Genomic DNA, 16,974 nt, shown 5'->3' on the forward strand with positions numbered 1-16,974 from the left:
GCTTCATTATGTGATCTTGGTAAGTTTGGGATGTGTAGAAAACGGCACGACAGGACGAACAGAATTCTACGATGCCGTCATACTTTTCATCTAGACGTACATGTTGGAACAGTTCGTCTGCTCGATTAAACACTTTCTTGCAGAACTGACACAGCAGACCATTCGTCGTGATGTCTGCAAATTCAAATTTATGATCACATTAGTAGTTTGCAAGCTTTATCTCCTGCAAGATCATTACAAACTAATTTACACCTTTTTTCTCCAGTGTTTGAATATTCTTGAGACAAAACTTTTGGTGAACCGATAGCATGGACTGATTTTTATACTTATGACCACACATGTTACACGTATGCATTGGCCGATGGGTTATCATGTGGCGATTGAGATTGTAATTGTCTTGGAAATAACTTCCACAAACTGAACACTTGGGACACTTGGTAACAATTCCATGGCTGATTTGCAAATGATATCGGTATGTTCGCATTAAGAAGAAAACCTCTCCACATCGATCGCATACTTGAACGGATTTTTTCTTTTCGACCTCTTTAAGATGTGTTACGAGTGACGCGCTATCGGAGAAACACTTTCCACATTTTTTACACTGGAACGACCCACTACTCGGTCTAACTGTAGATCCGACTTCTCCCGTCCCTTTGATCCCTAAGAAGAGAGAAAAGTTCAGAGATACAAAGAGAAAAGAGAAATCGTTTCATTTTCTTTTCTTCACAGCAAATGGAACTGACATGATATCTTTTACAATGACCCAGTACTATAATTAATAAAATGTTTAACTAACTTTATTAAATAGTGATAGGCATGAACTGAGTAAATAATAAGTTAAACATTTATAGGTTAAGATCAATTCCTACATGAACTGGGTCTTGTTTAAGCTGCCATACAGGTCCATTTGCAGCAATCACCTTCAGCTAACATTTAATTTTTACATATGTAATTCAAATCCCAAGACACGTTTTCATTTAAAAATGTTTAGAGATGTAAAAGATCTAAATGGTTTGTTTTGTGTGTCACGATAGGAAGTATATACTAGTGTCATAATTTTGCAAATATATTTCTATTCTAAGAATGGTGGAGGTTTTGTTTCCTTCATTAATGTATGACATTTGTGCAATATTAAAACAACTCATTGATCATCATAAAAATAAATAAATAAAAGATAAAAATACAAAGTTATTTTAAATCATTTATTGCCTTTGCAATTTATCATTCAAACTTTTGTGTACATGTATAATGGAAAATTATAACACTTACTAAATGCTACATAACATTTACCAACACTACGTTCTAACTCAAAAACTTAATTATAAATCTTTACAACTAGAAATATACATACCACTGAATTAATTCTACAGAGAGGTAATTGTCACTAAAATTTAACTTTAGTATTTTAATGTGGATACATGTTATAGTGATATTTCATTTTCTTAAATAAGTGAGCCAGGGTTCGAGACAATACAAGTTAATGTATGATACATGTACTTTTATCATATTGATATTCAAAGTTATCCAAAAATAACACTATCTTCACCTAACAAAATTAAACACCATGTGTAGAATTGAATTTTCAAAAAATCTAGTAAAATTAGACATTCCAATGAAACTCCAAAAACTACCAAAAATATTGTTTTCATGAAAATCATTTAATTCAATGATGCACTGATTTTTCAAAAATGTAAATGTATTGTCTATATTGACAATGAAATTCACTTTATACCATTCTATGATATTTCAAAAAAATTATATAACAGCAAGTGAACAAACCCTACAAAGAACAATTTGCAATATGCACTAAACAAACTCACAATTGTCATACGTCATTAAGCTGGAAATTTTCAATATAATTCACAAACATGACACATGACACAGATCACTTGAGATGGGATAAAAGACAAATGCATCCTAAATTTTAATTACTCTTTAGCTTTGTCATGAGTTTTCAAATGCTTTCGTAAAAAGCTGGCACCCTGACAAAATCTTCCACAAATTTGACAACGATAATTACTTTTATTGGCATTGTGATTCATTAGCATATGATATTTATGCCCATTCGAAGACCTGAAATATTTCCCACAAACACGACACACTCTACAAACATTTAACCTCTCCACAGCTTGGAGGTGTTGAACTAAGTCTATCTCATATGAAAATCTTTCACTGCAATGTTTGCAGAAAAAACTACCAGCAATTTTTGCACAAATAGGCATGCCCACGGGAACAACTGGTGCCTCCTGAGAAACAACTTTCTTTGAACTTGAGGCATGGACACCTACCAAGAGAAAAACTTTGGTTAAGAAGTTCTTTACTTTAAAAAAAATAATGAGGAAATTTATTATTTTTATAAAATAAGTTATTTGAATCATTAATAACCCAGCAAGACACATGCAAAACAGGGCATACTTATAAATTGGTCTATTCTTATATCCTAACCCTACTTGAAATGAAATTTACTGTACATTTCAAAGATATATACTGTAGCATGCTTTCACACTCCTAAGTACTTTTCCTACTTCACAAAGTTAAACTATTCTTTATCTTATTGGAAGTTTGACCATGTACAAAAAACCTTTTTATTACTTTTAAACCTAGCTAGGATGTATTAAATATAGCCTTTATTCTGAGTCCTATCTCATCTTTTTTCCAAGTTTAAACTTCCAATCTCTACAATTTAAATCTATAATTGCAAAGAAACTGAACAAATTAAAGACTAAAAGGAACTTTATGAAAGCATGCAATTTACCTGGTACTAGTATTTAACATATGAAAGGGGTTTTTTTTCAAAGTGCAATTGATAGACTCCTCTAAATTCCATGTCCATTCCAACTCTTCTTTTCAAATTTTTTTTGCAAGTAATATTATTTGATATTTATTTCATTGGAGGAAAATCTATTGAATATACTTAATTAATTCAATATCCAATAAGAAAAATCTCAGAAAATATTTAATTAAAAAAATCTAAAAAAAAAAAAAAAACATAACAGAATCCCGTCTATTCCGACCAGTCTCTCAGATTAGCCTCCAATGATACAGATTAGATGCTTGGTTATCACTCAGACTATACCTTATTACATTGTATACATGCATTTTGATTGTTCAATACATGTGTATATTCAAAAATATCACTTGTAATCTACATTGAGATATTTCAATGTATGTATACATGTTCTTCTATCCCTTCCTCTCTTAACTTCCAAAATTTATCAAAGTAAATCACAATGTAAAATCAATGGATAAAGCCCCCCAAAAAATATTTATGAAACACCTGTTTAAGATGATGCTGAAAAAAGCAATTTTACATATTAAAATCAACAAGATAAACATTTTCTCTAATCTGTAAGTTATTTTCAAGTTCAAAAGTGATTATTGACAGACACTAGGGTATTTTACTTAGAGTACTTGAGGGAATTTCCGTAAGAACTTTGCCAGAATTACTGATCTTTGCTGTAAATGAAATAGTATGGCTGTCAATTGTCGTTATTCTCTTCCATTTCACTTTTGACATTTTTTCTGCTTGTATGTGCAGGACGTCGTAACATTTCATTCACTTTGTTGACAATGTCTTTCCAGTCCCCTTCAGAAAAGATTCCTGGATACATTGCTGTCACATAACGCCTCATGTATGACTTCCTTTGACGATCCAGTTCATTCTTCTTTAAAATACCACCACCAAAGAAGGAATACTTAAATCTCAGATTGCTTGGACCAAACAGTTCTGGAAACAACATTTTGATGACATTTCCAGCAAAAACCCCAGCATTCTTTGAGTTTGCTTTCATTTCCTCCAGTGCCACTTTAGATATTCGGTAAGACTTTGGAATGTCAGAAAAATCATCTCTACGCCTACTTTTGGCCTGAGTCTTAGCAGAATCAGCTGCCATTGCAAAGAATTTATCAGTGTTGGACATTGATTTCTTCTGAGCAATTACCGGGTCACTCTCAGAGGACTCAGGGATTCTTGAAGTTCCACCTTCACCTAAAGTTCCATTTGTCCCCGTTTCCTCTATTTCCTCATCAATATCCATTCCTGGTGTCATGTTTATCAACAGTTTTTCAATAGTGTTGGAACTTTCTACCAGCTCTTCCACCATATATTGAATTGAGAAACTACTCTCGCAAAGTTTGGACATGTCTTTCGTTAGGATATTCACTTGTGTTGTAAGCTTCTCCACTCCACTGATATTGGCTTTCCTTCTTGATGATTCCTTTGAGCAGTTATTATTATTTCCAACAGCTGTCTTCTTCATAAAGCTATTTGCTGGGTCTAAAGTACAATGAAGTCCTATGATAATACGCTTTTAAGTCTTTCTCTTTCATATTTATTGGGAACATTCAAAATAAGATATATCTATGTTACACAGTTATAGACTTTTTTGTAATACCACTTGAATCATTACTCTTACCATACATAAAAATATTTGATTAACATAATCAGAAAACAGTGTATTAAATATACAAGTATTGCTGATACAGCAAAACTCGTTTAGTAGGAACATGGATATAGCGAATTCACAGATGCAGCGAAGTTATCTTTGATCCCCAGCATGTGAATTTAACATATTCCTTATACGGATATAACGAATTATGGACAAGACCCAGTGACTTCGCTATAACTGAGTTTTACTGTAATTTGATTTTTTTTTTAAATAAAGAATTTTCAATTTCACGTTCTATTAATCATGTTAATTGCTTGTAACTTTATACAAAGAATTACAACATCATCATATTAAATATTTGGAATAACCTAATGTACATGTACATTGAATGCAAACATGTATTTATCATATTTATTCTTCTATCATAAATGAAGGATAAAATTTCAATGGAGTTGATCCACACAATGACATACAGGGATTTTAAAAGATTTTGAAATAAGGATGATACCATTTTTAACAATGTATACAAGTATTAAGGGGGGACCTATGTCCGAAAAGTCTTTGTGTGAAATTTTCAAAACTTTGACATTTCTTTCCTGACCACTTGCTTTTAATTTTTAGGTATTAAAAACAATACCTTTATATGCTTATTTTTACACAGGGGCACGTGCAAAAACAGTGTGGAATGCTAAAAAAAGATTATCTTCAGACATTATTGTTCTACTCCAAATATGCGCTAAAAAGAACCAAAAATGTCAAATCACATTCGAAATCAACATGTATTTAATTTATATGACTTGTATCTTGAAAATGAAGGCAGATTCATTGTAATTCATCTCGCATGAAAAATTATACAGGAGCACAATGTAAGTATCACCCCGTTTTTCTTGTCGTAATTTTTACAATTCCGACATGCATAACAGGTAATATCTTAAAAAGTCTTTGTGTGAAAATGTTGTAATTAATATTTTTTGAAAGAAATGACGCCTCTCTTTATTTTAACAAAGAAAAAAGTATACCTTTATGATATAATAAACGAGAAATATGACGTTTTCTTTTATTTTCGTACTCTTCTGTCATAAATATTGACCTTTCTGCACTAAAAAAAGGGAAAGTTAGCACTGACAAACATCTGAATATAAATCTATTTTGCAAAAAAAGAAGTATTTTGTTTTGATAAGAAAGAATTTAAACAGATAAAACTCTTTTCTTCTTCTTTCTAATCATTCTGCTCCCCCCCCCCCCTCTCCCCCGTCAACAACCAACACCTAATAGAACCTAGGATTGACTTTATACAATAGAATCTACATACACTAAAAATTAATAAAATATAGGTACAAGTTCATTTCTTAATATTTTCTTAGTTTAATCCAGAAAATACAATTCATGGTAATCATAAAATTAAACATATTTCCCTGATTTAAGCCGTTGTCTTTGTTGAACTTTATCTTATATTTTTTGCATTTTTATATCAGCATATCATGGAGGTATTTCTTCACAACTGAAATTGCTATGAATTATCAACCAAAGGTAGAGAATTTTAATATTAAAAAACTCCATAAATCAAATAAAACTGTTATAAATGATGAAAAACATTTCTTTTTGTAAACTGTGTACGTTATTGATTAATTACAATGTTAAGCCTATAATCACAGTTGCAAAAGTCAGCGGGAAAAAAACAAACGTTGCTATTGTGACGTCACATAACGCTGCTTTGACGTAGAATGACATAGGTCCCCCCTTAATGGGACTGGGTCATATATTTTCAAATAAGATTTCTCGACAGGAACAAAATACAGCCATGAATTAAACGTGGTAGGACTTTTTTTTCCTTCTTGTTTGTTTACAATTTTGGTGATCTGGCACAGCAAATGACATCACAATACTTCATGATGAAACAGTAACAAAGAGTGTGTTTTTAGAAAACCAATTCATTTATCAGTTTGCTTTACATGTATGTTTTACATCAATGCTTGAAACTGAGACACTCAAAAAGTACAGTTTTCTGACTGCTCGTTAGTAACATAATTTTTACTTCAACCATTTTTAATATTGTTGTGTTTAATTTTTTAATTTGGAGGCTTTTAAATTTGAAACATTATCTCAAATTCCTGGATCATGCATACCTGATATATCTTATTTACCTGTAGCTCTCTCTCTCTCTCTCTCTCTCTCTCTCTCTCTCTCTCTCTCTCTCTCTCTTACCAGGCAACATATCATAATCATATCACCCCATCCCCTCCAATCAAGAAACAAAATTGATTGGCCATAAAAAAAACAGAAGGATTATTTACCAGTACACTGTACTTACAATGTTTACGATGTAAGATTTTAAAGTATTAATATCATAAAAATATGCAAGATATTAGAGTGTAAAAGAACAAATATTAGGGGGAAATTTAAAATTTCAGTTATTTTGTTAACAATTATTACCAGAATTAAATCCCACACAGAATTTTTATGCGACTATATTTTGAATAGGGTTACTTTCATAACAATGAAATTAAATGCTGACAACCCTATTTCAGATGACAAATCAATGAAATTTTATCTCCCCAAAAATTTGTGCTTTTACAGTAGTATCATGATATAAGTTGCTGCAAACACATTAAACCATTTTTTTACTACAAGTAAAAGATAATTTTTTTTCAATTTAAGCTTCTTAACCTTTTTTATTCTATTTTGATAAAGTTTATGTTCGCATAATATATATACAGGATAAAAAAAATAGTACACAACAATGAAACATGACGGACACTAACATTACAAAGCACGATGGACATGCAGAAGGATTAGGAATGCTAATTAGGTAACTCAAATGTAACAAAAAAGATCGAAATATAGCCTAAGCTTTTCACATTTTTATCAATACATCATGATACATTCGATTTAAATGTATTTTTGTTAACTTCCCTTCTTAAGTTCTTTTATTGCATTTTTAAAGAGGCTTGATCCCAAGAAAAACAAATATTTTTTTTTATTAAAATTATATACACTTTATTATGTTTACCAAATAGAAAGTTTAAATAGTTAATTGTTTTTTTTTTTACTCTTAGAACAAGTCCTTGTGATTTTTTTTTCTACACTGCATCTTTCCACATCTTTCAGCACTTTAAAAACAGTGTTAGGCACTTTCATATAACATTAGATGTACAAATTGAAGTAAACTCTAACAGCTCAGCAGGGTCAGGAGATGATGAAAACATTGTTATATTATTAGCGGTACTTTGGTCTAAAACTTGGACTTGATAATCCAAAAATATTTACATTTGCAAAGGTTTTCCTTTATAAAACACCACTGAAAGCAATGCGTATCTATAACTGTATAAATACAGGTACGGGGTCAAGAGGTCATAGATGTGCGTATGGATAAAGGTTTGAAGTAAATTTCTCTGTGACATCATAAAGGGCCGACTCGCATTCAGTGGATTACATACATGCCGTTGGGTTTGAAAAATGATGCATTTGACACGTTAAAAGTCACAATCAGGCAAATATAAAGTATAAATAAGTCACAAATGTAAATATAAGTAATAAGGTATCATTTTAAAACATCTATCGGGCAATAAATACAGGTTGGTACTAGATTAAATTCATCATAAAGCCCTTCTGGCCTTATGGAATTTAATCTCGTGACCAACCCGTATTTATATCCCAATAGATGTTTTAAAATGATACCTATTTCTTCATTATGAAAACGTATATCACAATGAAGAAAGACAAAACAAAGGTGCTTTGTTAAAATAGGGGGGTAGGACATTTTGAAAGTTAAATTTTCTCTAGCAAAAGAAACCAAGAAAACTTGGCTCTGATGTTTGTCAATTATTAGATTTTGTAACTGTTCCCGTCTTTTACTTTCTGTAATATGTAATTTTTTTTTCAGAAAGTGAACATGTTGGAATAACTCTTGTAAGGAGACAGTACTGTGTAAATTGATCATCAGCTGATTGACTTCCAGTTGCTACGGTAGTCTTGCCTCTCTTCATGGCATGCCAATGAATTGATCAATGGCCATGATGAAACTGTTAATGTTTCATAATCTTTCTCTCTCTCAAAAGGGAGGTGTAAGCCACATTAAATAAACACAATAAACAATTAAGTCGTTAGAAAAAAGGTGTTAGTAATAAAATGTTAATAAAATCTAATGGCACCAGCCCACACATGGCAGTGGTCACTAGCCCCAAGTAAATGTTGGGGGAAAGAAACAACTAATTAGAAAAAAAGTTAATTCTTGAAAAAGAAAATTTCTCAAGGTTTCTAGAATTCTTTTTAAAATTTAAAGTTTAATTCTCACTTGTAAAATTGAATCATATATAAATAGCAGTTATGATAGTTTACAATGCTGTATAATTTCAAGGAGGGGAATTGTAGGCATTCTGCAAAATGGATAAGATTATGGATATTTAAGAAGAATAGGAGCTTTCTGCATTGAAAATTTTCATTTATGAAGATATTGCAAAAGGTAATGAATTTCATCGGACAGCTACTGGATTATAGGCATGTCACTTTGGGATAATAATTTATGTATAATGCATTATACATGTACCAGGTCCAACTACAATAAAAGCTCTTCACATGTTCAAAAATATTATTTGCAAAACTAGAACATACCAGCATTCCTATGGTGTTTGCAGCAACTTTTACTTATTATAAAACCAATGTCCTCACCTTGTGTTTGACCTTCCTGTTGCTGCCATGGCCCTGGCTCCATACTCATGCTGCCATCATTAGACATATCTGGATCCAGTTCACTCTGGCTTTCTCCACCTGGATCTCCTGGATCAGTGCTGAAGGAGTCATTCTGAGGATTCTGGATGTACAGTTCTATATCTCCAGACTCAGTGGTATCATCCTCTAACTTCACAATGATTGGCTCTGGGGAAGCTGAAGTTCTGTGTTATAAACTGTATAATTAGTTTTCTATGTGCATAAAATTTGACTCTAACATAAGGACCACAACATGCCATTTTACATTTTCTGTTGCTCTATAAATTTCATGTTCTTCTAAAACTTTCAAAAGCAAACCTTTTATTTCCTGTCTCCATTGTCGTGCTATTTTGCTTTGTGTTGTCTGAAGTGAATTTCTGTGACTCGTACAGACTAGTGTTTTTCACAACATCTACAGGATGAATGGTGGAGGAAGAGGGCAGAGAAAAAGACCTTGATCCAGTTGGGGCTGAGCCTAGAGCAAAGGGCCTGTCATGATCATCTGCATTTTCTCTGTGCTTCTGAACACTTTTTGGTGAAGTTGAGCTTAAGGGTGACAACTGAGGAATGTTTGAAGACATATACTGTGGAGATTCATCAGGACGCCTTGTAGATTTTGGTGAATGACTTGGAACAATTGACGGTCTTTCAGGTATGACTTGAGATTGACCAGCCACAATGGTGCTGCTTCTTGGGTCCTGGTGTCTCCCAAATGTGGAAGTGCTGCCTTGTTGAGATGGTTGATGTGATGCCCTGTCAACTCTGGCTGGTTGAACATTAACAATTTGCACATCTGTTTCTCTTTCCTGTTGATTAGCCACTGAGACTGAGGAACTGGTTCTGATAGGTGGTAGATCAGTGTTAATAGGCCATCCATCTGAATCTCTTGCACCTGGCCCAATGTTTATTAGTTCTACACTTTGTTCACTGATGTCAATGATTCCCTCCTTTTCTTTTGAATTCCTAACTGAGTTATAGCTGTCATTCATAGATAAGTGATCATCTGGCCTATGTGAGACATAGCTAGATGACTGGAATCTGGGTCTCTTGGATGCCGGATTGCCTGAAATCATTTCATTTTGTCTTTTTTGCTGACCCTCTGGAACCATTTTTTGCAAATCTGTTGTGTTGACAAAACGAAAATCTGCACTGTCCTGTAAATCAAAATTCAGTCTTTGGGATGAACTGTATCCCATCTTAGCATTCAGGCATTTCTGAAAGTCAGTGCAACATTTTGTAATACTGTCTACATGAAGCATTTTGGCAATTTTCTCCACATCTCTACAGTTTTCCTCTGTTAACATCATGTAGCCTTCATACAAGTACTGCAGAAATATTTTCACGGATGATTCACTGATGTCTGAATTCAGACGAACTTCTAAATGTGATCCCACTGAGGCATTTTCTGTGTCTTGAAGCATAGGACACGCAGCAATTAGCACTAACCTATGAGCCTGAAAAGATGAAAAGGAAATTCACATATTAATTGCATTAAATTCTAGGAAAAAATTCATAGGAATCATAATGCATTCTGTACTCTGTAGATGTTAGTGTTGTAAAATCGGACAAATTTTACTATCGATTATCAAATTGAATCGGAAGAACACAATCAATTATATAATTGATAATTTGAACTATTAAAAAAGGTTAAATTTATTCATTCAGCACGAGTAGAATTCCATGACATTTGACCGCGAACTTCAACTTATCTTTATTGGCATACGACATTTTACACAATTTACAAAAAATTTCAACAATCGTAACCAAAAATTAACTGTTGTTGCACCAGGAAATTGATATAAATAAAAATATGTTGATTTTATATAAAACTGACGTCCCTTTGGTGAATATAAAACCAACATCAGACTGTATTAGCAAAATTAATTTAACATAATTTTAAAATGTGAAGTTTTCAGGAGTGATGACCGATAGTTTGTAAAATAAACTTAAACAGTCAATTCATGTTCATTGTAATCAATGTCTTCTAGTTAATTTGTACTTAGATAAATTGACTGGGCTTGGTAAAATACAACCCAAAACAATGTTGAATTCGCTGCCCCCTTCATCAAAATGTATTGTATTGATAATAACGCAGACAAAATTTCATGATACATATTACATCATGAAAGAGGTTTTTTTCATACCTTGGTGTGAACATTCCCAGTTTTAATGACAGCATCACACAGTAGCTGGTTCTTCCACATCTGAGCCACCTGTCTCATGATAGAGCTGGAGTAGATCTGGTTCATGTAAACCTTCTGGTAACTCATGATGATCTTAAATGATTATCTTCACTGAAAATATATTTCAGAGTAAGAATATCTGAATACCGTCTAATCCCTATTAACCGCCCCTGCCCCATAAGCGCCCCCTTAGGTCTTTTTCAATTGTCAGGAAATAAGGGCCCCCTGTACAGTGATTAGAATTATCAAGAATCATATCAAAAGTCTACCAAAATTTGAAGGAAGTGAAAATGAAACTTGTTCATTATCCAATTTCTTGGTGGAAAATGATTCATTTAGCATAATTTGGATGGATTATCTTTCTTTAAAGTAAACTTAGACATTACTTTGGAGATTCTTTGAATTAATTTTTGTTTCAAATTATTTTTTGAAGTTGATATTAAATATTACAAAGAGAATACCTAAATAACCGCCCCTTTTCGCAATTTTCTAAGCGCCCTTTTCTAAGGGCGGTTAATCAGGTCCAGCACAATCTCTTGATTAAGCTATATAGCTTTAAAAAGCTATATAGCTTTATTAAGCTATTCAGAATAGCTTGATAAAGCTATTTATATGCAGTTTTTCACAAAAACGTTTTTTGAAAGAAATAAACAAAAAGTCGCAAGTATTTGACTATTCATATATGTATTATGGACTACCAAAAATACAACCTAAATCATAGAAAATTCTTACATTGCTGCTGTTGAATACTTTAAGCAAAATAAGAATTTCCATTGTTTGAGGAACTGAATGTGCAGTGAGGCATGGGTAAGTATGATTGCTTCTCATTGTGTGAACTGTTTAATCAATTATCCTGTTGGCCATAACTGGCCTCCTTTATAATTTCATTCAAGAAATAACTGTGTTGTAACTCATCAATAGCCACAAAACTTTTAAATTTTTGAGTACAAAGTCTCTCAATGAGACGCAATTTGGTGAGTAATTTTTACATGCATTGTATTCAGAAGAAAACAAAGTTTAATATTTCCACTGCAGGAAGTGAAAATGAAACTTTTTGCACATGTTGAAAAAATAACACATTTGAGAAAAAAGTATGAAAAAATAGCTTAATCAAGCTATTCTGAATAGCTTAATAAAGCTATATAGCTAAATTAAGCTATATAGCTTAATCAAGACATTGTGCCGGACCTGTTAATAGGGATTATACGGTATTTATTTTTTTAAAAAGTGGTCTCACTAACATCAGTCTCTTTTCACAAACAAACATTAAAAGAGCAGTTTTAAAAAATACACAGAATGTTGGAAATTCGGTTAAGACAGTACGAAGAGTCAATAAAATATTCCAAAAAAGCCTCATATGAAGCTGAAAGGGAGGTAATTTGGACAAAGTGTATTTATTCAATTTGAATAGTACCTTTACCGTGGAAAGTCATGTAAAATAAAAATTATTTGTAGATTGTTTTATCACCTCATAGATGGCTAAATCAACAAGAACAAGGAACCACCAACGATGACTACCAAACAATAATCGGTAAAAAATGAAACAATATTTCCTGCAGTTCCCGAACCGGATATGACTAAATTCTAATGATTAAAATGAATAAAACTGGACGTATCTTTCCCGGAATAATATAACAAATGTACGCGTCATGCGCACATTTTAATTTTTTCAGATGTTCAAAATTTCTTGGTTGAGAAATACATAGCTCTAGTTCAGTTCCACTGATTCATACCAGAGACTTCGTTCAATAGTAACATGTTGTAGAATATGTAACATACATTTATATAACAAAAATTCTTCTCTTATTGAACACCCCCTTTGTGTTGAACATTGTTGTTGTATGTTGTAGTTCAGTCAAATAAGGGTAATGTCGCATGATTGAGTTTTTAAAAAATTGTACTAAAAGAACCTGACCCCTCCCCCCGGAAATGACTATTAATTTTTTGCTTGTAAAGTTATTTCGGGGGAGGTGACTTTTTGTTCTCTGCCCCCCCCCCCCTCCTGCTTTCAATTAAGTTATAAAAAAAAAAAGAGGTACTGTGAGCACTGGTCTTACTCATTCGCTCGTTTGTTCTTTAAATAAGTTCTTCCGGATCATAACACGGTTTTTCTCACTTAAGGACATACGCAACGTAGTTTGAACTTTTTTTGTCTTTTTCCATGGAGTTGAAGAGTTTTAATTCTTGAAGGAACTGTGTGCTATATTTTAAAATGTCTACATATGGTGTTGTACACTTCTAAAACATTTTTTGATAAAACAAACATATAGAATATATATGTTTAGAATTTTTTTTAATATATTTTTCTTTGATTCATCCAAGACTTTTCAACAGTTGATAACTTTTTTTATTAACCTGGTATTGCACAATGATTTTTTTTATCTATGAACTAGGTGAGGTGCGTAGCGTATGTCCTGTATGTTTCATACCCAAAATTATTACCCCCCCCCCCCCCCCGGCTCAGTGGTTAGAGCGTCTGTTCTACAGTCGCGGAGTAAGGAGTTGGCCACGTCCCACAATCATGGAGGCCGGTCCTTCGGGTGAGACCGAATATACCGAGGTCCTGTACGTGTCACAGGTGTTGGCACGAATAAAAGGGGTGTTCCCATTTCGCCTTAAAGGGGGGTGGAAATAAGCAACTCCTTCAAATTTACCTGGTCTTGGAACCCCGTCAACCATCTGAAATTAAGCATGGGATTGGATACTTTGATTTGATTGACATTTAGCTTTCTGCTGTTGTGTATATCTTGTATACCTTCAATGTCTGGAGAACGTACCGACCATCGAATTAACATTCAGGCTTTTGATAATTTCAGCTATCTGAAATTAACATGGGATTGGATACTTTGATTTGATTGACATTTAGCTTTCTGCTGTTGTGTATATCTTGTATACCTTCAATGTCTGGAGAACGTACCGACCATCGAATTAACATTCAGGCTTTTGATGCCTACCGCACTGGCCAACTTAAGAAGCTATCGAAGCGTTCTTTTTTAATTCATAAGAATATGCCATAAATAAAATCAATCTATCAAATAATTAAATAAATGATAAGAAAAATCATGCATATATACATGTATATTATGACTTTAATTTTAAAAGGGGGATTTCATTTCAAGATTACAATAGATAATTTTAACTTCAGTGTCAAAACATGAGTTAACGTACATTTACTTCTTCCATAATTAACGAAATAAACCGACCTGCGTTTGAAGCCAGTATCATGGAATTAAATACAATTATTTTCTAAAACAAATATGACAACATCGTAACATTCTTCAGGTCAGGAGTCAAGTGAAAATTTATATTTATTTATAAGATAAACCTGTACATGTACGTATCGCTTTTCTTCGACACATGCATTATAATGGTGACGAATTTACGGTATAATAACCAGTTAGCGGAATCATCCGCGGTCCGAACCCCTGGCCTGGCCATTTTACAGACCATGCGTTATGGAAAAAATCAAGTCGGGTTTACCTTTAAAAATATTTATTAAGACTTTTATTTTCTATTTCAGCAGGACATCACAAATGCTAAAAATTAATTAGATATTTTTGTTTTACCGATAAGTTAATTACACAGTTAAAAAGAAATATTTTGGATGTAAAAGCATGTAAAATGAAAACAATAGTAATAAAATTATGTAAATATTACCATTGGCATCTAGAGTCATGATGGTACAATTCAAAAAGTAATAAGAAATTTGCAAACATTATTCATGAAAATGTTAATTACTCATCAAAAATAGAAACTCATAGTAAGAACAATACGTTGAAAAATGTATGATTTGCATAATTTGTCATACTCTTTTTCTTAGATGGATATGATGCATTCTGTAGTGAAATGCATTACTTTTTAATGTCGAATTGTCAAATTTACAGCTAATCTACCAATCTAACAAAAAAGTTGGATCTTTCATTTGTTGGTTTCTGCTACAATTCCTTCAGGCAAAAAGGGGCTATCAAAAGCGGGAGTTCTCTGTATTTTGAAACTGGTTTTATCTGAAGTTGACGCTTTCTAAAAATGCTGCATCTGAATATTACATAACACAAAAACTTTCTTGTTATCAACACCCAGACCCTTATTATAAGCTAGCTGGTGTTTCCCAGGGTTGGTTTTAGGACCACTTTTGTTCTTAACTTATGTGACTGATGCTGATGGTAATATGGTTACATTTTGTAGATTATTTGCTGATGATAATTCTTTGCAGCATTCGTCACATATATAATGTGAAAATAATTGAAAGAGACTTCAATAAAGATTTAAATGCTAGACATAGAACTTTGGTCTAAAATGGTTATTGAAATTTTATCCCTCTAAAACTAAAGCAATAATTTTTAGCACAAAGAAAAACATGCATTGAATATCCTAATTAATTAATTAAAGCTTTTTTTGACAATGTCAATTAGACTTCACTACTGAACACACCTCAGAGTACTATTTCACATGATGCTAGTTAATCACCTCATATTATGAATATACTGTCTAATGCCTATAAAACATCTCTTTTGAAAAAATTAAAATTTAAAGTAAATCGAAAAACTCTATCTCAAACTCATGTATACATCATTCATAAGACAGCAACTTAATTACGCTTCAGTGTGCATGGTGATAATGATAAGTTAGAAAAACTTAACTTTATGCAGCTATAGAATTTTAACAGGGTTAACAACTATAGGTTCCAAACTCCAAAGATGCACTCTATTTTGAAACGGAATGGGAACCTCTTAGTTGTAGAAGACAAGAAGCTAGATTAAAAACAATGTTCAAACTTCATAATAATTTAATTAGTGCCAGAATACTTCATGGACGATATTTCCAGATACGCGCTGTAACACAGGCCTCTACAAGGAATTCTCAAAATTATGATATTCCAACAATGTCGATTAAAAACTTGTAAGACATTTATTCCTACTGTATAGTTAAAAACGAATGGAGCTCAATTCCAATCGAAACTCGAAATTTACAGTCAATGTCAAAATTCAAATCTAAAACCTGGTGTGTTTGTGAAACACTATCATGCGCCCGGCGACAACAAAGTTCAAAAAACTATTTTTAGCAGATAAGTCAAATCAAGGTCATAAGATCATTGACCTTGGTGTCATTTGAAAGAACTTAATTAGTGTAGTATGCAAACCAAATATGAAGTCTCTAAGACCGCGGAACATTAACTGGCAAAATTGGAAATATACAACTTACGTCATTTCTATCTGTTACAATCAAAACATTCAGTGATAGACAATGAAATGGGCGGGTAGAATTCGACGCGGACGTGGGGAAAACGTCGGATTGGAATTGCAGATCGAAATTCATTTTCAATCCACCTGAGCTGTTTTCAAAGCAAAGAGTGAATGTATCATCTCCCAAATACATATTGTTTGAAGTTCATATTAATTTGAGTTTTAGCTTATAATTTTAAAGGTACTTGGACACAGATTTGAAGTTAATTTTTTCTTTATAATATCACGAATTATATATTTTAATACCATTTCACACAAAAATTAATTAAAAATCTTATTTCATTAAAAAGATGTTAAAACTTTAAATTTTTTGGCGGGTTTGATTTGTGATCGGGTTTGATTGACACATCCTTGCACTTTCACAAATTTTAACTTTATTCTTTATCCTTAGGAAAAATGGCAATCTTGTTGTGTATTATTGGGAAATATTAAAACTTAAATCCAGAAAAAAAT

At 32.5% G+C, this 16,974-nt stretch overlaps 1 protein-coding gene across 4 annotated transcripts; it reads right to left on the minus strand.

The window, feature by feature from the left end:
• Positions 1 to 31: 31 nt before the first annotated feature.
• Positions 32 to 12,833, minus strand: LOC134249159 (zinc finger and BTB domain-containing protein 18-like). Of its 4 annotated transcripts, none has more exons than XM_062731518.1 (5): positions 12,747 to 12,833; positions 11,240 to 11,389; positions 9,414 to 10,549; positions 9,057 to 9,280; positions 32 to 660 (listed from the first exon to the last, which is right to left on the minus strand). In XM_062731518.1, the coding sequence occupies exons 2-5, from the start codon at positions 11,363 to 11,365 to the stop codon at positions 242 to 244; spliced, it is 1,905 nt and encodes a 634-aa protein (XP_062587502.1). In that variant the 5' UTR covers positions 11,366 to 11,389; positions 12,747 to 12,833; the 3' UTR covers positions 32 to 241. The 4 variants fall into 4 exon arrangements, with proteins under 4 accessions (XP_062587502.1, XP_062587503.1, XP_062587501.1 ...); XM_062731519.1 differs by lacking the exon at positions 32 to 660 and adding an exon at positions 1,713 to 2,284; XM_062731517.1 differs by lacking the exon at positions 32 to 660 and adding an exon at positions 3,253 to 4,276 and having other exon boundaries at positions 11,240 to 11,371.
• Positions 12,834 to 16,974: the final 4,141 nt, after the last annotated feature.

This window comes from Saccostrea cucullata, unplaced genomic scaffold, assembly GCF_032062105.1.
Source record: "Saccostrea cucullata isolate Sc308-1 unplaced genomic scaffold, CSIRO_AGI_Scuc_v1 ctg25, whole genome shotgun sequence".
NCBI classification, from domain to species: Eukaryota; Metazoa; Mollusca; class Bivalvia; order Ostreida; family Ostreidae; genus Saccostrea; species Saccostrea cuccullata.

Excerpts from the sequence above, each read along its gene's own strand:
- LOC134249159 (XM_062731517.1), bottom strand. The coding sequence starts at position 11,365 with ATGAGTTACCAGAAGGTTTACATGAACCAGATCTACTCCAGCTCTATC. Across the intron at positions 9,281-9,413 it reads ATGGAGACAGGAAATAAAAG|AACTTCAGCTTCCCCAGAGC; the intron begins GTTTGCTTTTGA and ends TTTATAACACAG. Across the intron at positions 4,277-9,056 it reads ACAGGAAGGTCAAACACAAG|ACCCAGCAAATAGCTTTATG; the intron begins GTGAGGACATTG and ends ATTGTACTTTAG.